Genomic DNA, 21,855 nt, shown 5'->3' with positions numbered 1-21,855 from the left:
ATCGGTTCCAGAGTTATAGCCAAATAAAATTTTAATTAATGAAATATTTGGATCTAACAAGGAGAAGGCATATCGGTTCAATTCGGCTCCATCTCCTTTTTTTTAACCTTTTTTTTTTTAATTTAAATTTATTAATTTATTATTAATTATTAACGTCTGATTGTAAAAAAGTTTTACGATAAATAATAATTCAGTAATAACAATAAAAATAAAAAAAATCCGAAATTATTAATAAAATAACATTTTACGTAATTTTCATTAAAAAAAAAGGTGTATATTTAATTTAATAGGCGTACAAAAGACATTTAGTGTACACATCAAATTTTATTATCACCTAAAACATTGAATAATTTAAGAGTACCCTATAAATTACGAAATAAAATTCCGTAATACAATTCCGAATACAGTTCAGTTTAAAAAAAAATATATATTTTCACCGCCAACCAAGAGAATAAATGACCTCCAAATGAAAACCGATCAAAAAATAAATAATTAAACTACGACGTTAAATACGGTATTTATTTATACAAACACTACGGAACATTGAAATTACTTCACCGAGAAAGCAAGACGCCAAAAAGGAATCGCTCGTTAAATGTAACTTGACTATTTAAAAAAAAAATTGTATCTCGATACAACGACGAACAAAAAAATTACAACATGAAATAACGTATAAAACCCCATATTTTTTCCCCGATCCAGTTGTTCGTAAAAAAATAACTATTCAAAGATAACCTATTATTTCGTGACGAATAGGAATAAATGGGCAACGGGACACGGTTCCTAAAAAAAATAAGAAAAAAAAAAACGAGTCGAGTCATTAGACCGAGACAGAATTCATCATAACCGAAAGAAGCCGTAAACAAATTAAATACACCGTTTGTCGACACAAAAGAAGAAAAGAAAAATACGTCCATCGTCAACAACATACTAACTATACTATTTATTTTTCTATTGCACCAAAATAGTCTTGCTTTTATTTTTTCTAATGGTTAACATAAACACCGCTACAATAAAATAATATAATAACCTAATCAACTGATACTTCCTGATAATCTCTAACCAAGACAACATTCGTAAATCTAATTATACACAGTTGAGAGAGAGAGAGAGAGAGAGAGAGAGAGAGAGAGAGAGAGACATAAATGCCGTAACAACATAATTAAAATACTGTATAAAATACAATACCCTTTAAAATAAATCACGTTGTACCCTTGCCAATCAGTTTGAAACCTACTTATAAGTAGTACCTTCATAAATCAAAGTTATTCTTATTAATTTACCGGCAAATAAGTACATTATAAGGGAAACTGTGCTTAATATATATATATGTGTGTGTATATATATATATGTGTGTGAACTGGAACTTGGGGAATACCAAGGGGGATTTAGGCCATGGAGAGGTTGCCCGGAGCAAATAATATCCCTAAAACTTATGATGGACTTATATAAAAGACGGAAAAAACAACTAATAATCACCTTCGTCGACTTTAAAAGGGCCTATGATTGTATACACCGATCATCCATGCTGAATATTCTGAGAAACCTGGGCCTTCACCCTAAACTCGTAAACATGATAAAATTAACTTTAACCGATACCCAGTCCAGAGTGAAATTCAGAGGTTAACTCTCTCAACCCTTCTACATAAAAACTGGATCGAGGCAAGGAGACGGCTTCTCACCACTCCTTTTTAACTGCGCCCTCGAATTTGTCATGAGAAAATGGTATGAAATAAATCCCAAAAATATAAAAACGGGTACTAAGAAAAACTCCATCGCATTAAATCGCCTAGGATTTGCAGATGACCTCGCTCTTTTAGCAAATAATATTCAAGAAGCCAAAACACAAATCATGAGCCTTCAAAACCTAGCACAAAAGATAGGGCTTCATATCTCTTTCGAAAAAACTGAACTGATGGCCGTAGATCCTCTGGTAATAGAGCGCATTACGGTAAACGATCAGAAAATTAAAATAGTAAAACGATTTAAATATCTAGGGGAAATAATAACTTATAATTTAAATGAAAAAGTGACATGGCAAAACAGGACAAATAAAATGATTAAATCCCAAAAATTAACTCGGTCAACGTATAACAAAAAATGCCTTTCTGCTAAAACAAAACTTAAACATTATGAAATTGTAGTACAGCCAGAAGTCACCTACGGAAGCGAGACCCTTTTCAAAATCACTCAGAAAAACCGAATTGAAAAAATTCTGAAAATAGAGAGGAGAATTGTCAGAACGTGTATCGATAAAAAACACCAAAAAGAAGGCCGATGGTGGATTGTGCCAAATGAGGTGGTGTATCGAGAAATAGAGCCTGTTACTGATACTATGCGGGAAAAAAGAATCTCTTTCTTCGGTCATCTCATAAGGACAGCGCAAACAAGACCGTCAAGAAATATCATTGAAAAGCTCCGGTTCCAAAAGCTAGAAGTAGGATGGATCAAAGAAATTAGAGAAGATATGAAAGAATTGGGAATTTTCCTGACCGACCTACAGAATAAAACCGGAAAAATTACAAAGCTAAAAGATAAAAGCATTAGATTTAAACAAAAGACAGACAAACGACAAAATACAACGAAGAGGGTGTTTACGGATGAAGAAAAGAAAGCAAGATCTGAACGGATGAAGAAATACTGGGCAGCTCGAAAGAGTAAAATAACACGCTTTTCTCAGAAAAGATCCAACTAAAATTGACTTAAGTGGTCCCATGTTGGCCGTAAAAGCATAATAATAATAATAATAATAATAATAATAATAATAATATGTGTGTGTGTGTGTGTGTGTGTGTGTGTTTGCAAACAATTACCTTTTAGGATCCAACTAGTTCATGTAGACCAAAAAACTACATATATATATATATATATATATGAACGTTAAGTGTGTCGCACTGCTTTTGGCTTTATATGTTAGGAATGTCCGAACACTTTCTTCAAATTTGAATCGTATTCTACATTGAAATCGATCGTGTTAATTTATTTTTCAAAATTCAATTATAAATTTTATTTTTCAAAAGGTCTATGGAGATTTTCATTTTCTTCAGAGGCATTTATAAAGAAAATTTTATTAAAACAAGTTTGTAACGTAAGATGCATATATAAATAATTAAAAAAAAAAGGTTTTTCAAAAATTCAACCCAGACATCCTAATATTAAAATATATGTCTTTATCTCCCTTCGATTTAAATATTTTCAAAGATTTGTTTTTCAAAGTTTATAATTCGTAAATAGAGCTATCGACAAATCTCTTACGATAATTTAATTTACATACCCCGGACCTAAAACGCAAAAAAATTTTGTAAATTTTATTTTTGTTATTTTAGCCTTTATCGAAACGATTTAGAGAATTATTTACTTAAGAAAATTCTGTTAAGTTTAAACCTGTATAAGAATATTTTTTTAGAAAGTTTTCTTAAAATTTACTTCCCACCTCTAAAAAAACATACACTTTTTTTTTTTTTTTTTACTTTTAATTTTTATCGTTTGTTTTTTCCAACCGGTTTTCCAGCTACTGCCGGGTCTGGGTGTGTATGTGTGTGCGCGCGCGAGCACAGGCAAATGCGATTACCGCTACCGGCGCCAGGCCTGACGTCGGAACAGACTCGGGTCGACCGCTCCTGAGACGAGTGTTTAATTGAAACCACCAAAAACACCGACTAACATTCAGATCCACACAACAACTGCCTTTACAAGGATTCGAATCTTAGAACTGCAGACGTCAAAAAATCAGCTAATTTTGCGTCAGTTATTTTACGTATACTACGTTGAACCGCTACGCTAACCCGGCGAGAATGGTTTTTGTATTTTTCTTCGTCCCTTGAAGGGCTATTAAAATTAAAGTAGCTTTGGCAACTATGTTATATTCCGGACCAAAATGAGAAGCGATTCGTTTAATTTTTTTTTTTTCAAGTCTTCATTTTTTTTTAGGAATCACTTCTTTATAAATAAATTTTTACTAGACTCCCCCCCCCCCAGAGTAAAGAAGCCCCTACAATAAAAACTTGTTTATTCGATATTTGAAAATTTTGATGCCTAAATCTTATTCTGGTAATACTTTACCATTTTTTTTTTTTTTTTTTCTTTAAGGAGAGCTTGTCGTGAAATTAGGGATCGATATTTCCATAAACTCTAATCGCTAAATGTTTTTATTTTTCGCTATACTTTCTCTTGGAAGGCATTAAAAAATTTCTTTTATAAAAAAACCAAAAAAAAAACCGGGAGTAGCTGTGTCGGGGCGCACGGCCGTTGGTTTAACGTGAAACGTTACAGACCTTGGATGAAGTTCCCCGAGCTACACACCGACCAAAGGGAGAGCCACCGTCGTATTTTTTTTTAACAAAATGGAAAATTTTAGTTCCTTCGTTTGGCCGATTCTACAGATAAATTGGTCGGTCTGTACGTCAGCGAGTATCGGAGTGAAATAACAACGAGACATCGACCGCGTACCAAATTTAATTTTAACATAAAACAGACGCTAAACGGCACATGATATTTATTTCGACTGATATTCGACGGCAATTTTGTTCAACATCGGTCTGTGATATGAGAAGTTAGAAATATAAACTGCGGTAGAGGTGCTCGCGCCGTCAGCGTCGTTCAGCGAGCGCGCCGTGCCGGCTTTGCGACGCTCCCGAAACAGTCTTGCTCGCTCGGCGCCGGACATCGGGGTACCTGTGCGCGACCCGTAACCTCCCCTTTTCAACGATATGCGTAATTTATATTTCCGGCTGGCTTTCGCGCGGGCTGAGGCTGACATATTTAATTTTTATAATTTTTTTACACGTAAATATCACATCCATAATACACTTATTATTACTTAAATCGATCTACCTCACGACCACACGAATCACCGCTCTATCACGTCTAAGTCGTGAGCTACTCCGAAAGGAAACGAGCGAGAGCGTTTTGGCCGATCTGCGCTGTGCCCCGTTCTCCACCAATCCGCTCTCCGGTGCCGTAAACCATTTACGTTATAAAATGACACCGCGTTTACGTCTTTGAGACTAATAGTTAGTAAGTTATTACGCCAGGACGATACAGACCTTTTCGTTACGCTACAAATTTCAATTCTGGTACCCGTACGTTTCGGTGCGATTTTAAAGACGTTTCGCGTCAAAACAAACTTGTTTTAAAGAAGTAGAGATACTTGCTAAGACGTATCTGAATTAAATAATACACAACGACTTAAAATTAACTAATTTTAACCTGTTAATTATAATCCAGTACAATAGGTTGTAATTTTTGTAAACTATGTTATCGTTTTTTACTATAACCGCTTAACAGATCATTTTCCGAGCGGAAAGTTCTGAGTTTCAAAATCCTAATAAAATTTAGTCGCTTTTATACGGATTTAAATACTAGTCGCCGGATACCGGTACGCTCTGGTGGAACGGTACACACGTCAGGAACGGTCGGCCTTAATCTATACAATACTATAACCTCATTTACATGTCATATGTATCATCCTTATCTCATCGGACCGTGAACGAAAGGTTAATGTGTAGTTGAAATTTGTTCACTAGTTGAACAAATTGCAACGACACATTAGCAACGATAAAAAATGTATAAATAGCTTTTTTTATAACTAAAGAATTCTCCATTAACACGCCTAAAAAAAGTAAATAAATAAAATAAAAGTAATCTTTAAAAACCTATTAGTTATCTAGCAGAAAACGGAGAGGAAAAAATAAATACGATTTGTCAAATAATCAACCGAACTTTTATTTCGTATATTATATTGTTTCTTGGCTTCTTTCCTACCGTTTTATAACGACTATAGAAAACAGGAGCCGTAAGACACCTCTTTAAAGATTAGCAATTAATTGTTACTGAAATATTTCATCTTATTTAATCGGCTGAAGTCCTACAGATTATTTATACTAATCGCTATTTCCGCATGTAAATAATTTGTCTGCATCGTAATTTATTCAAAAGCAGAATGTATAGCGATATAAAAAAAAAATCCATTTCGGCACGCCGGAAGGTGAGAGATTTCACCGGTAATAAGTAGGGGCTAAAAAATATTTCTACCGTAAAGTTAAGAAAAACTTCAAATTTACTCGATACGAGAACGGTTGCATCTGAAAAAAGTTTCATATGTTTAGCCCATCTTCTTACAATTCCAAAAAAAGTTTGGTCATCTCTTGCCGTAAGAGTTAATGATATAGAAAATTTTTTCAAACAAAGGTTTTAGATAACGTTTAAGAGGAATAACGACCGCTTTAAACCGATATGATACTGTGCCTATTAAGGGAGGTATGATGTTTTTTTGTCTTCAAAACCCCATTTTTCCAACCCCTGGGCCAACGGTTGGCGATATCAAAAAACTTTACTCAGGTAAGGTTTAGGCCCTTATAAAAAAAAGTAAAACTTTAAACGAATTCGATATTTTACTTAATAAGAATGTTATAACGATACTTTGGTTTTTCGAAAAAGCTCCCCCGTTGACAGATTTTTCCCGTTAATGAACTTGACCGAGATTTTGGGTCGTTACATTCATTTTATGTATCACTATGAAACAGATTGGCGCAAAATTACGCCGCCAATACATATATACATATATATTGTATCTTTTGAACTGACGATGGTTTTGTGATCTGAGGCTGTGAAACGCGAAGATATGTCAAAATTTTCCGGAAGGCTAACCATGGTACTCGTTACAATAGGTAACTTTCTTATGAAATCTTCCTAAAACATTAGATTGTCCAAGAATAAAATGAAATAAACTATTTTGTAACTTGGGGGTTTTTACCCACTTACAACCTCTTAAAATTTGAAAAAAATAATAATTGAAAAATTTCGGTTTGAAAATTAGATATATATATATATGTAAATGTTAAGTTCGTTTGTGTACGCTTCAAAAACTCAAAATGTTCTGCACCGATTGAGCTCAAATTTTAGCACGATATATAACCCGCATCAAAGGTTGTTTTCATCTATTTTTAATAAATCTATCAATCTATTTTTAATTTGTACAGTTTTTTTAATAAATAAAGGCTAATAAATCAGTAGGAAATGTAAACAAAGGAAAACCAATCAGATCAATGCAACATGACCGCTGTCAAACACAACGACCGATCACTAAGAGCCCGTATGGCCGTTGCCAATGTAAACAAAATCACAACTGATTAAGTAACAAATTTCTATGAATTATATTTAACAGCTAAAACATCTGTATTTTATTTTTAAAAAAAACACCAAAACAAAAATAAAAGCCACCAAGAAGGATGACTTATAGTTTTTTTTTGTCTTCAGTCATTTGACTGGTTTGATGCAGCTCTCCAAGATTCCCTATCTAGTGCTAGTCGTTTCATTTCAGTATACCCTCTACATCCTACATCCCTAACAATTTGTTTTACGTATTCCAAACGTGGCCTGCCTACACAATTTTTCCCTTCTAACAGTTCCTCCAATATTAAAGCGACTATTCCAGGATGCCTTAGTATGTGGCCTATAAGTCTGTCTCTTCTTTTAACTACATTTTTCCAAACGCTTCTTTCTTCATCTATTTGCCGCAATACCTCTTCATTTGTCGCTTTATCCACCCGTCTGATTTTTAACATTCACCTATAGCACCGCATTTCAAAAGCTTCTAATCTTCTCTTCTCAGATACTCCGATCGTCCAAGTTTCACTTCCACATAAAGCGACACTCCAAACATACACTTTCAAAAATCTTTTCCTGACATGTTAATTAATTTTTGATGTAAACAAATTATATTTCTTACTGAAGGCTCGTTTCGCTTGTGCTATTCGGCATTTTATATCGCTCCTGCTTCGATCATCTTTAATAATTCTACATCCCAAATAACAAAATTCTTCTACCTCCATAATCTTTTCTCCTCCTATTTTCACATTCAGCGGTCCATCTTTGTTATTTCTACTACATTTCATTACTTTTGTTTTGTTCTTGTTTATTTTCACGCGATAGTTCTTGCGTAGGACTTCATCTATGCCGTTCATTGTTTCTTCTAAATCCTTTTTACTCTCGGCTAGAATTACTATATCATCAGCAAATCGTAGCGTCTTTATCTTTTCACCTTGTACTGTTACTCCGAATCCAAATTGTTCTTTAACATCATTACCTGCTAGTTCCATGTAAAGATTAAAAACTAACAGTAGATAATTTAAAACACCCGACTTTCTTATAGCCCAGATAGACTTAAGACTATGCAAACAAAACAAGTCGAAATAACCAAATACACAGAAAATAATATCCCTACATAATGACCAAAAAATCCTTTGTTAGGTTAAATATTCACTTTTGTCTGAATTTACAGAAGGCATTTACACCGAAGCATTGATAAATATTGAAGACAAGCGCTTAGCTAATGCAAATAAACTTCTTAGTCGATTGGGAATGCCGCAACCCACCCGAGCTGCGATTGCTTCATTTGATGTGGATTTACGCCGTGAACAGAGTTACAACGTCGGTGATCTTCAGTCATATGTCCGATCAAACATTCCCAAATTAACGCGTGAACAGAAAGGCATTTACGATCGCATAATGCAAATAATAAATGACGGAGTGGGGAGGACCTTCTTCTTGGATGTGCCAGGAGGAACTGGGAAAACATTCCTCATTAGATCGATTCTAGCAACGGTTCGATCAAAAAATGACATATCCTTAGCTCTTGCTTCGTCTGGAATAGCTGCGACGTTGTTACCAGGTGGAAGGACTGCGCATTCAGCTCTGAAGTTGCCATTAAACATGCAAATCATCGAGACTCCCGCGTGCAATATTTCCAAAGCATCCGGTATGGGAAAAGTATTACAAAAATGTAAACTCATTGTTTGGGATGAATGTACGATGGCGCATAAAAAGTCGCTTAAAGCTCTTGATCGATCGTTACGAGATTTGCGTGGAAACGTTCAACCGTTCGGGAACGCTTTGATATTGCTCGCAGGAGATTTTAGGCAAACATTGCCTGTAATTTTTCGATCGACACCGGCAGACGAAATAAATGCTTGCCTGAAATATTCAACACTGTGGCGACACGTACGTACATTGCAGTCGACTACGAATATGCGTGTCCAGTTGCAGAACGATCCATCAGCTGAGGTATTCTCACCACAGTTACTGGACATTGGAAACGGACAGCTGCCAGTCGATGAGACGTCTAGACGAATATCATTTTTTTATAATTTTTGTAATTTAGTAACATCGAAAGAAGAACCGATCGAAAAAGTATTTCCTGATATTCAAATTAATCATAGAAATTACGATCGGCTCGGTGAACGAGCTATCCTTGCCGCAAAGAATAAAGATGTCTATCGACTTAATAATGTTATTCAATCCGGCATTCAAAGTGAAGAAATTACATATAAGTCGACACCGTTGTGGAAGCAGATGAAGTAGTTAATTATCCGCCGGAATTTTTAAACTCACTTGATCTGCCAGGGATGCCACCACACATATTAAAATTGAAAATAGGTGTGCCGATTATCCTGTTGCGGAATATTAATCGGCCAAAACTCTGCAACGGCACGCGACTTGCAGTTAAGAAATTGACGAATAACGTAGTGGAAGCGACGATTTTAACGGGGCCATTCAATGCTGAAGATGTCCTCATTCGTCGAATACCCGTGATCCCGACCGATACACCATTTCAATTTAAAAAATTGCAATTCCCAATTCGATCGGCATTTGCAATCGCAATCGATAAAGCTCAAGGTCAATCTTTAGAATTGTGCGATTTAGATTTAGATGCGGATCGCTTCTCACACGGACAACTGTATGTGCGTATTTCCGAGTCGGCAAACCAGATAGCCTTTATATCTAAGCAGACAGTGGAAAAACAAAAAATATTGTATATCCAAAAGTATTGCAAAATTAAACTTCTATGAAACGTATGCTTTGTTTTGTTTCTCATCTCTCATCCGTGCAACCACAATGTGCCACAGCAAAGCGTGGCGGGTACAGCTGCTAGTTTTACATAAAAATAAAAACAATAATTATTTTTAATTATTACAAGATCTTTTACTGATCTTGAATAAATGTTCATTTAAAACCACGACCTCGTTTATATTAAATATCGGACCTTTAATTATTAAATCTCATGCCGTTACTTTCAAGTTATTTAAATATAATGAGATGCGTTGATTTTAAACTGTAAGCTGCTCTATCCTATTCGTACTGTATTAAAATGTAATATTATATTTAAACTAGTTTTCACGTGATTATTATAAGCGTGTCCTTTCACGTTCATTATTCAATTTTATAGGCATTTTTAATATTATTACGTTCTATTAAATGAAATGTTTTATCTCTTTAATTTTTAAATAGCAAATGTAATATTTTTTATTGCTTTAGACCGGAACAGTCGTTTATAATTCTATTTTGTAATGTCCACATTAGAATACAAAAAAAAAGAAAATATATATATATATATATATATATATATATGTAACCTTTTACTTCAGCGTTATTAGCTTTTTTTTCTGTTTTGCCTCCGCAATTACCTTAAGGTATTATTTCAGAGGATGATATGTATGAATGTAAATGAAGTGTATCTTATACAGTCTCAATGGTCCCAGGTCGACCGTTTCTTAGATGTGTGGTTAACTGAATCCCAACCACCAAAGAACTTTGATATCCACTACCTAGTATTCAAATCCGTAAAAATATTAATCTTGCCTTTTCTAGAATTTGAACCTTAGAACTCTCGACTTCGAAATCAGCCGATTTGGGATGACGAATTAACCGCTAGACCGACCCGGTGGGTTTACCGATTAAGCCTGCTACTCTTCACGATCTGCGAAATCAAATTGTTACAGCGGTGAATTCAATAACCAGGGACCGGTTAGCAATAAAAATATTTTGGGACCGATTATTAATTAGTTATTTATAAATATAGATTATTACATCTTTTTACGAAGCAAATGGAGTATTGCGATCGCAGTACTCCCTTTACAAATAAGTTATACTTTATTTTTTTCAATATTTTTAAACGATTCTCTTTCAAATTGTTAATTTATTTTCTTAAATAAAAGTCATAAATGTTTGAATTTCAAAAACTTTTCGCCGAAGTCAGAAAAGTTTTACAATATTTTGCCGGTGTTATATGTAGATATATGTCGCAGGGAAATGATGAAAACGGAAATTTGATCAGATTCTTAAGGTAGATGAGCAATTCACGGAAAAAGTTAAAATTACAACTCTGCGGGGTGATTTCACTAAAGAAAGTAAGCGGTTTGATCAAATCAGTGAAAAGATGAAATAATATAGTTTAGATATTAAAAGTATTTATTTAATAAACCGTGCATTATTAAATGTAGAGTACGTAATACTAATACTACAATAGTCATTGAAACACAATTATTTATACGAAACTATGAAAAAATGTATAACTTAATTGTGTTTTCAAAAAAATGGTAGTTACGTTGAGCATATTAAATAAATAAAAACGGTTTTCATAGATAAAAAAGTTTATTTTTTTACGTATGGAACTTAGGGGAATGTATTTACATTAAAATTATAAAACATTATTATTCATTACTATATCGCAATATACAGGAAGACATTAAAAAAAAAAAACTAATCGCGAGCATTAACTGGATTTGAAGTTGAAAATTATTTAAAATCAGAAGCTAATAATAGATTAACAACTGAAAACGTTCAAGTAAATAAGATTAATATCGAATTCCTGCAAAACTTTCTTGGCTTTGCCCTTGATAAATTATTATTATTTTAAATAAATACGTCACTGGCTTTTAAATATCATTAACTTTATTATTTCTATTTATAATCGATTATTAAATAGAAATAGAAAGCCGTTTTACATAACGAATTTCTAAAGAGTGTTCCAAGAAGTACAGACAATATTACACTACGCGGCAGAATCACGGAATGTACCGATGTAACCCCCGCGTAAAACTTAATAACCCGTTGTATATTTCCCTTATAAGGAAACATTTTAATTAAATTTCACCTTTAAAACAAAGCATGTTTATTGATATTAGAAGAACGATACAGTACGCGTTGTGTCTGAAACCGACACCGGTTTACAGGATTTATGCTTTAGCCGATACAGAATCTCCTAGCATAAGAAACACGGAGCAGTTATTCAAATTTAAGGAGTGCCCAGCGCACAGCCTTAATTGTATGTACCGGTGTTTTAAAACGACCTTCTACGAGACTACTACCGTTCTGGGAAAGGCTCTCCCAATCGAATTAGTGACGAAAATTCGAGCGGCCATGTAGAAATTGCGAAGAGGTCGGGATGCCGAGGTATTTGGGATGCGGTTTCGAGCCGGAGCGGAACGGTGATCGCAACGCACCGGATATAAATTTCAAACAGTCGCCCGTTTCCCGCCTGAGGCCAAGGTTTCAGAGCCTCGCGATAGAAGCGCGACAGCAGGCACGGAACGCCACGCCTAAGGGTAGATCCTTGTTTAAATTTATACAGGATCTCGGGGGATGGTATTCCTAGAGTTCATTTTTAAGGGCTACGGTGGTCCAGGTGCTCACCAACCGCATCAGTTTGAATCGATATCTGTTCAGGTTCCACCCGGTAGCTGATGAGCTGTGTGTCTGCGGGGAGGTCCAGTCGAACGAACATCTGATGTTTGACCGCCCTGCTTGGGGGTGGGGGGCAGAGACCGGGCCACCCTGGAACTTAGAGGTCAAAGGGAAAATCGGCCGCTCACAAGCGGCGAGTCGATGCGGTGAGAGCCGCGTTGTCGGACCGTGTGGGAGTTCCTTGATGCGGTTGTGATGTTCGATCGGCATTAGTAGTAAAGACTCCTGCCGCACTGCTGCGGGAAGGTAATTCTGAGAAACGACTGACCACCAGCCGATTATAGCTCCAAGCGCTGTAATATGGTGGAAAGGTATTTGCTGGCGTTCAGCGACCTAGGTGTGGCAGTGAATTGCTATCTAGACAGTAATTAAATGAGGTCAACTTTTATTAATAAATCCAGATATTTAAATTTAAAAAAAAGTTAAAAAGAAAATGAAGACGTCGGATTCGAACCGATTTACCTTCCCCCTTCTAAAATTCAAATATTTCATTAATTAAAATTTCATTTGTCTATAACTCTGGAAGCGATGAAAATAAGTATCCGTTATGATATTGTTGAAAAGCTCTCAATCGGGCTCATTACTGCAGCTAAGAAAAAGACAGAAATCCAATTTTTTTTGGATTTTGGGCTTTTTTGACACTTTTGGTGCGGTCGATTGCAATCAAAAGGGGAGATGTACAACTAGATGTTACTACACTTCTAAATCCAAAATTTCAACATCCTACGTATAATCGTTTCCGAGTTATGCGAGATAAATATGTACGTACAGACGTCACGCCTATACTAGTCAAAATGGATTCAGGGATGGTCAAAATGGATATTTCCGTTGAAATCTGAAAACCGAAATTTTTCATCGTCACATAACTTCCTTTACTACTACTATACAAGGAAGTATAATAACGCATTTAAAAATTAAAAAAAAACAACACGATTTCGTAATACATAAAAACATAAATCAAGCTCAACACATGTAGAACAATATTTCTGAATTCCTTATGTCGTCAAGAAATATAAAAGTCCTTGGAGAGAAGGGAAATCATGTCAATTTTTACCGTTTTTAATATTATTTCCCTCAATTACGTAACGGTTATTAGTAGACAGGAAATTAAGTAAACTAAACGGTTTGACAAGATTATGATATACTACGTAACTTTATAAAAACTGAAAATAAAGAAATTACTTAATTAAAACCGTTAAACGTTGTTATGTAATAAAAAAAGACGTTACGTAACTCGTAAAACAAATTACTATGAAAATAATAATTATTTTAATGAATTATATAAAAAAAAAAGTTACACCTTTAAATTAGCAAATAAATCTCAGATCCATCTCGCACGAAGGATACGTCCTCGTCTAATTTATTACAGACTTCGAAGAAAATTACGGTATGACGTTCCGCGGCACGGTGGGGATCCGGGGTGAAATTGGATTTTCTTTACGTTTTGAGGTACGAGTACGAAAATACCGTTCACTTAAAATGTAATTTCCAATCGTATAATTTTATTTTACAGATAGGTCTACGTATAAAATTTAAATATGCCGTAGCGGTGTATTTGAAGTCGTGCATGCGAAAATTTTACGAAAATCGGTTGAGTTGTTCTTGACTTAGGCTCGATTTAAGGTCGACAAACAGACCTTCAAATTGGAGTTATGTTAACTTAACATCGGTGTATTTTTTATATACGCTTATGCGATGATGACTAACTTAAAATTTAATGCTTGTTATTTAAATTATACAATCAAATTACGGAAATAATAATTTTAATTTTCTTATAAACAGAAAATATATTTTAATAATATTTAATAAAAAAAAAGTATTCCTCTTTTAGTTTTCGCATTTAGTTTATGTTTTTATACATTTCTTTCGCAAAAAAAATTAACCTTAATTTGAAGTTAGATTGACTTTGTATCGGTGTATTTTTAATACGCGCTTACGCAGCGAGTTACAGTGGTGAGCGAGTTTAAATTTGATGCTCAAGTGTAGGAGTGCTACTCGTAATTTTTATCTGGTGGAGCCGGCAACGCTTTGTTATTGCTAAATTTTTGTGTATGAATGTAATAAATTTTGTATATTTGACATTTATAATTTATTTCGTTCGTTTCGTTGTGCTGTTTCATCTCTTCTGTATTCTCTAATTTTCTCGGCTCGAATTGTGTATCGACCTATATTTTGTCGTTTTACACGCACTGTTATTTTTAAATTATAAAAGTTTTACCTTCTATAAAAATATTAATATTATTAATTACGTTTTTTTACATTTTTGTAACTTACAAAAATAATGAAACCGACAATATTACGAAAACAATAAATTGTACGATATTGATTTTCTTTCTTTCATCTTATGAACCCCGGACTCTTATTACTATAAAAAAAATCATTAAAAAAAGGAATGAATAAATAACCTACAACTTATTTTACCAAATTTAATGTCGTTGTATACATCGATCGTTGTCTATTTCAATACGCACTTCTGTCTTTTTTCGTTTAGCCTCCGGAAGCACCGTAAGATATTACTTCAGAGGATGATATCCTACTCTACTAAACGCATTTGTATGTTTGCCTTAGCTTAGCACCGGAAGGTACCGATCGCTAGCGGAAAATTCCGATTCGTTAGTACATGTCTCGTGGTGGTCACTTACTTGTTATATATTGATATACCGTATATATATCGATATATATGCGAAATATACATCGAAGATTTGGGAAAATTTAATACTTTTTAACCGGATCCGAAGTTTCGGGCGAAACTCGGAAATATCTCGAAAACGGTCGGTCCTAGCGCTCTGAAAAACTTTTTACTCCTTCCAATCACCCATCCGCTCCTAGTGGTACTCCCGTCGCATGATAATATTTTCAAGCGCCCCCGGGGCGCCGTTCCGAAACCGGGGAGGGGAAGCTATGGAGTGCCATCGTAATATCTCGGCAACCGCATGTCCGATTTTCACGATATAAACGAGGTACGTATCAGAAGATCGAGCGCTAACTGTTTAACGCATCGTGTACATTCTCGATCGATCGGATCTTGGTTTACCGAAATTAAATCGTTTAGCCCTATGTTTTGATCGCACTCACCCGCGGTAAAATGTACAGATCCGATCTTTCGCTAAATACGCTCAAACCTGTGCGCTAGCGCAGCTGTAAAGTATAAACTTATGAAAACTAAAAAGTAGAAAATAAAAAATATGTAAAAAAAGTTTTAAAACACCACTATTAAAATTTGAGTGGAGTGCCGCGGCACACGCGTGTGAAAAAATTGACAAAAACATCAAATTTTTAATTTGAAGCTATGACTTTCACATAATCTTACATATCACCGACAAAGCTTGTTGTCAAATCCGTTCTGAGATACAGTCCTAAAATTATTTTTTACCTTTTAGTGCGTTAAATTTAACAGTGGTGATTAAAACATATTTTTACATATTTTTTATTTATTTACGTAATTGTTTTTCTTAATAAAATAATGAACTACAACCAAAACATAGGCACCGGAATGTAACTATCACCAGCAGAGAATCCTGATTCGTTAGTATCAATTTCTAGAGTTAAATTTCTAATTTAACTTTCGTTATAACAACTTCATCGTTCAAAAAATTTTTAGAAAACAGGTAATCAATTTTGGACACTTCCCATTCCGAGACGCCGCCCACCAGGGCTACCCGCCCGGAAGGCCTAGCCGCGGAGGCGTGCCGTAGGCACGCCTTGCCGCTAGTGTGTGGATGTAATTGAACTGCAGATTTGTACAGTCCCAGATCGACCGTTCCTGAGATGTGTGGATAATTGAAATCCGACCGCCAAAGAACACCGGTATCCTCAATCTAGTATTCAATTCCGTGTAAAAGTAACTGCCTTTACTAGGATTTGAACCTTCGAGATCAGCCGATTTGCGATGACGAGTTAACCGCAAGCGGGCTGATCTAGTGGTTAAATATGGACTTTCTTAGAGAGTATTATGCGGAACCAATATATTGTCGTTTTGGAAGCACTGTTATTTAAACGTGGAACTAATAACACGTAAACACTCCCGGAACAAATAAAAATAAAAAACTGTTAAATTTTCAGCGAAAACGGTTAAGTAGTTATTGAGTTATTACGGCACGCACAAAACGAAGATTGTCTTCTGTTTACGTAAGTTATTTCATCTAATTACGGTTAAAATAATTTATGTTTTTTAAACAGAAAATATATTTTAATATTAAATAAAAATAAAAAATACCTTTTTTAGTTTCCTCATTTAATTTATGTTTTGTATATTTGTTACGCAAAAAAATTATACAAAAATATTAAATAGAACTCGAAAGATTTTAACAGACGACTTCAATACTTTAAGTTGTTCAACCTTTTCAATTTAGTATGTCTGTGTTTTTGGACAATGTTTTATTCTTTTTTTTTATTATCTAGATGAAACGTGGTTTCATCTTTACGGATATATTAATAATTCAACAATAAATAGAATTTTGAGTTCTGAGGATCCTAACGTTTACGATGAAAGGCAATTACAATCTCAAAAAGTTCGTGTTTTTATTTTGGTGCGTGATTTTACGAGAAGTGTGTAAACCCGTTTTTTTTTTTTTTTTCATAGTAACATAATTGCCTTAAGTTATATAGAAATTATCACAAATTTCGTAGCGTTGCCTAAAATTGGAAAGAAAAATTATTCGTTATAGAAAATATGGTATTACATACCCAATGTCGGTTCGATTATGGAGTTATAACGTGATTTTTTTTTTTTTGTCTAGTTTCTTTCGATTTTCTAGGCTGCGAGGGAGAGAGAGGACTGTCACTCCCCCAGTGCCGACCCAGGCGTGCTGGTGAAAGGTAGTTTTTTTTACTCGCCGTATGTACGGAACGTTCCTTGTTCGTTCCCTTTTCTAGTTTAGTCGGTGGAAGGACAATGAAAGCGGTTTAGTTGTTTTTCAGTAGAGATCACAAGATGGCGGAAAGTAAGGGCTGTTGGATCGCCAAATCTGTCCAAAAAAACACGCTGGAAGGGCGAAAGAGAAGGTTATTAGTAAAAACTAATTACGTATTTGTTACTGTGTACCTAGACATTTAAATTAAGGACCGTTGGACTCTTTATTAAGTTATTATATAATAATACTAAAAAATATTATCTGTATTGACATTTTATTACCGATTAGGTTAAACCGAATACGGGTTTTAAGCACAACGTGCTTAAAAATCTTGTACCGTATTCTTGAATGTAATAAAGTGTAAAATTAGATTGTTACCCTGCTTCCGGCTATTCTATTTCGTTATTTTATTTTACAGAAAACTTTAACCGTGGCCTTGAAAAGCCCCAGAAAAAAAATTTCTGGATAGCTACGAGCCGCCAATCCTGTAAACACATACAACTTTGGATAATTCTGTAAAGAGTTAAAAGATGACATTCCCGGTTCACGTTAGGGAAGATGAAATCATCCGAATCAAGCCGGGTCTTGATGGCATGAGCCGACGGAACGGCGCGATTGCGTAATGTTTTCAAAATTCACGCTGAACGATCATAACAGTCACCGTTTTCGTGAAACACTTTCACAGCAAAGGCGTGTTGCTTCTCACCCCCACCTGTTCCATTGCAACTACGCTTTTTAGCAAGCTACATACAAAATAGCAGTAGCGGTTTCATCCCTATTCAACTCACCTGAAAAAAATACAGTGTTGCAAAATCGCTCGATTCACTGACGCAGTCTGTATAAATATCGAGTAAAATGGGGATCAGCCGGTATTAATTATTATAGTAATGAAATGAAAGGTATAAAGTACGTAAGTAAATAAAAAATTACGATAAGTGAAAACTTATCGAATCGATTAATAAACTGTCCAGGAAAGCGAAAAAAAGAAACAAAAATAAATATACAATAGAATCGATTAAATACTGATTATAAATAAAATAATAACAATAATACTTACAGAATCTCGCCCGCGTAAAGACAACGGCGATATGGACGATCGATCGTTATCGACGAGAGACACCCAAGAGTAATCTTGATCAGGATAACGCTTCCTGACACGACCGTGTTGTCTGTCCCATTCGTGGTAATTCCACACGTAATGTATAGCGTTCACAACCATATTTAACATAATACAAGAATACAACGGTATCGATACGAACACACAAACGATAAACAAGCGCCTCTCAATTATCCGGAACCGACAATTTCGATAAACCGTACACTATTTTTTGCCTACGATAATTTTATCGTAAATAAAACCATTAATGATTCGTTTAACAATGGAAATTTGTGTAGCGTTCTTATTCCAACTGTAACAATAATATGCACATTAACAAACGAATCGATTCTATTTTATTCACACCTAACTGACCGCCAATCGCATCCACCCGTTACTGTTAAAAGGCTATTTAAAAAATAAAAAAAATAAAATGAACCCGACCACGTAAACGATCCGGCTAGTTTAATTGTATTAAGAAAGGATATTTTGTAGCAAATTTTTGGTTTTAGGGGCCCTTACAATGTGGAAAAAAGTTTATTCCTAACAAAACTGAATTAATTCAAAACAGAACCGTTTAAAAATAAAAGTACAAGTTTTATGAAAGTAACGGAAAAAATTACTTCTCATTTTCGATCCGGAATACAATACCTTCCGAAGATATTTTTATTTTAATAGCCCGCTTTAAATAATACAAAAGAAGACAATTCTTTTTTTTTTTAATAACAAAAATTAAAGGCGTTAGAGCCAAAAAACAGAATATATATTTTTTACAGTTTAGGAATAAATTTTAAGAAGTTTCTAAGAATATTCATATATAGATTCGGCTTAATAAATTTGCTTACAAAAGGTTTTCGGTATTTTAGGTCTGAGGATGTATAATTTTAAATGTGGACAACACATGACTTCCCCTAAACGCCTATTAAATTTTACATTTTCACATTTTTTTTAAATGAAAAGTAATAAAATTTTATCTCGCTAATAACTTCTGATTTTTTTTTATTATTATTGAATTATTATTAACGGTAAAAATTTGTTTACAATCACAGGTTAATATATCAACATATTTAAATTTAAAAAAAGTTACAAAAAAGGAGATGAAATCAGATTCGAACCGATGTGCATTCCCCTAAGATCCAAATATTTCATTTTCCTATAACTCTGTAACCGATGAAAATAAATACCGCTTGATATATCGTTGAAAAGCTCTCGACGAGAGCTTATTACTACAGTTAAGAAAATCTCCAAAATCCAAATCTTTTTGGGTTTAGGCTCTTTTGGATACTTTCGGGTTTGTCGATCGCATTAAAAAAGGGAGGTGCACAACTAGATGCGATAACAGTCCTAAATCCAAAATTTCACCATCCTACGGCGGCTATTCGTTTTTGAGTCGTACGCACAAACAGACGTCACGCCAAAAATGGATTCAGGGATGGTCAAGATGGATATTTCCGTTGAAATCTGAAAACCGAAATTTTTCGCTATCGCAATACTTCCTTTACTTCGTACAAAGAAGTAAAAATTGTAGACATTTCTTAATAGCTCTAAATATGAAGCATAAACTTTCAAAAAACGTTTTAAAAATATTTAAACCGAAGGGAGATAGAGGTAAAGAACAAAAAACACTTCAAATTTAAAAGGTGGGTGTCGATTATGTGAAAAACATTTTCTTTGGATTATTTATATATGCGTTGTAGGTAACAAATTCGCTATAACAAAGTTTTCTCTGAAGAAAATCGGAATGGGGTTTATAGCAATATCCCCTCCAACCACCCTTAACCAATTCTGAAAAAAAAGATAAGATCTATGCACCATACATAGAAATATTTGAGCTAAATTTGAAGAAAATCGGTCCGGTCAACCCTGAGATGTAAGCTCAAAAACAGTGCGACACGCACACGTTATTTTTGGTCTAGATAAACTAGTTGGGCACTAACACGTAAAAGTTTGCACAAAAAAAAACCGATATCCCATTTTTGACACGATCACCGTACTTTCCCCTCTATTATAGCTAATCTAAATATACGAGGTGAGCATTAAATAACGAGACTAATGCTGTTACACAAGAACTGCGCATGCGACAAATTCGTACGACCGACAGCTGTGTTGCGTAAAGCCTTTTTCCGATTTTTTCCACTGCAGTTTCTGTAGACATATTAGTCTGGCCGCGGCCTTCGTTTGAATAACATCTGTTTTTTTTTTTTTTTGTTTTTCCGAAAAATGATAAGCGTTTTATTAGAGCGAAGAATTCTCGTGAAACATCATATGAAACTTGGAAAAATCGCTACAAAAAACTTATCTTTTATTAAAATAAAAAAAGTATATGGCAATCAATGTTTATCACGCGCGCACGTTTTTGAGCGATTTAATTTAACTGTTTCCAAGATGGCCGAGAAGACGCTCGCCCGGGTCGCCCTTCTACGACAAAAACGGATAAAATATTGAAAATATTGGTAATCTGACCGTCGGTTAACTACTCGTGCGATTGCTGAAACTGTAGATAGATATTGACAGAACGCGTAAGGCCAACTTTACATCACACTTTTAACGTGCAAAAAGTGTGCGCAAAACGGTGCCTAAAATTCTCACGATCGAACAAAAAGAAGCTCGTGAAAGTGATAGTTCTGACAATTTGCATGCCGCTGAAAATGACCTTAAATTTCTTGGAAAGACCGATAACATTGATGAATTTTGGTTTTTCACTTACGATCCAGAAACTAAGCGTCAATACATGCGCTGGAAGGCATGAGCAAATCAAAATTCAAAGCGATGATGATTGTTTTTTTCGATATTCACGGGATTGTGCGCTCTCATTGGGTTCCTGAAGATTAAACTATCGATCAAAATTACTACCTTAAGATCCTCGCTCGACTCCGTGAACAGATTAGAAAAACGATACGAATTGTAGAAGAACAAGTCACGGGTTCTTCATCAAGACAACGCACCGGTCGCACTGCATTGTCTGTCAAGACGTTTCTAGCCGAGTATAACATCCCGGTATTAGACCGTTAACCTTATTCGCCTGATCTGGCACCGTGCGACTTTTATCTGTTCCCCGAGGTCAATTCTGGATTAAAAGGTACAAGATTTCAGACCGTTGAGGCTGTGAAACAAAAAGCAGCACGCGTCATGAAAGAGTTCACAGAAGAAGACTTCCAGGACTGTTTCGAACAATGGAAAATTTACATGGAGCGTGGTAGGGATAGAGAAAGGGTTTATATTTAACGGGATAATAACTAAATACGTATAAATTTAATATAATATATTTTACAGCATTAGTCTCGTTATTTAATAGCTACACCTCGTTATTCGCCGGGAAAAATCATTAATAAATAATACTCGGTAACCAGTAGATGAATTAAAACATGAATAAAATAACACGCC

At 34.7% G+C, this 21,855-nt stretch overlaps 1 protein-coding gene across 4 annotated transcripts in view; it reads right to left on the bottom strand.

The window, feature by feature from the left end:
• Positions 1-21,855, bottom strand: part of LOC142333946 (leucine-rich repeat flightless-interacting protein 2-like) — a 164,237-nt gene that overhangs the window by 85,501 nt on the left and 56,881 nt on the right. For 2 of the 4 annotated variants that reach the window (XM_075381577.1, XM_075381579.1), the window contains exon 2: positions 18,433-18,784. The exons of 1 other annotated variant lie outside the window; for it this stretch is intronic. In XM_075381577.1, coding sequence (XP_075237692.1) covers positions 18,433-18,603 — 171 coding nt within the window. In that variant the 5' untranslated portion in view covers positions 18,604-18,784. Of the gene's footprint in view, positions 1-18,432; positions 18,880-21,855 lie in introns of all 4 variants that reach the window. One more of the 4 variants, XM_075381578.1, reaches the window with a different exon arrangement.

This window comes from Lycorma delicatula, chromosome 13 (genome assembly GCF_047948215.1).
Source record: "Lycorma delicatula isolate Av1 chromosome 13, ASM4794821v1, whole genome shotgun sequence".
NCBI classification, from domain to species: Eukaryota; Metazoa; Arthropoda; class Insecta; order Hemiptera; family Fulgoridae; genus Lycorma; species Lycorma delicatula.
The sequence above is the reverse complement of the archived record's forward strand: the minus strand, read 5'-3'. Positions and strand labels throughout refer to the sequence as shown.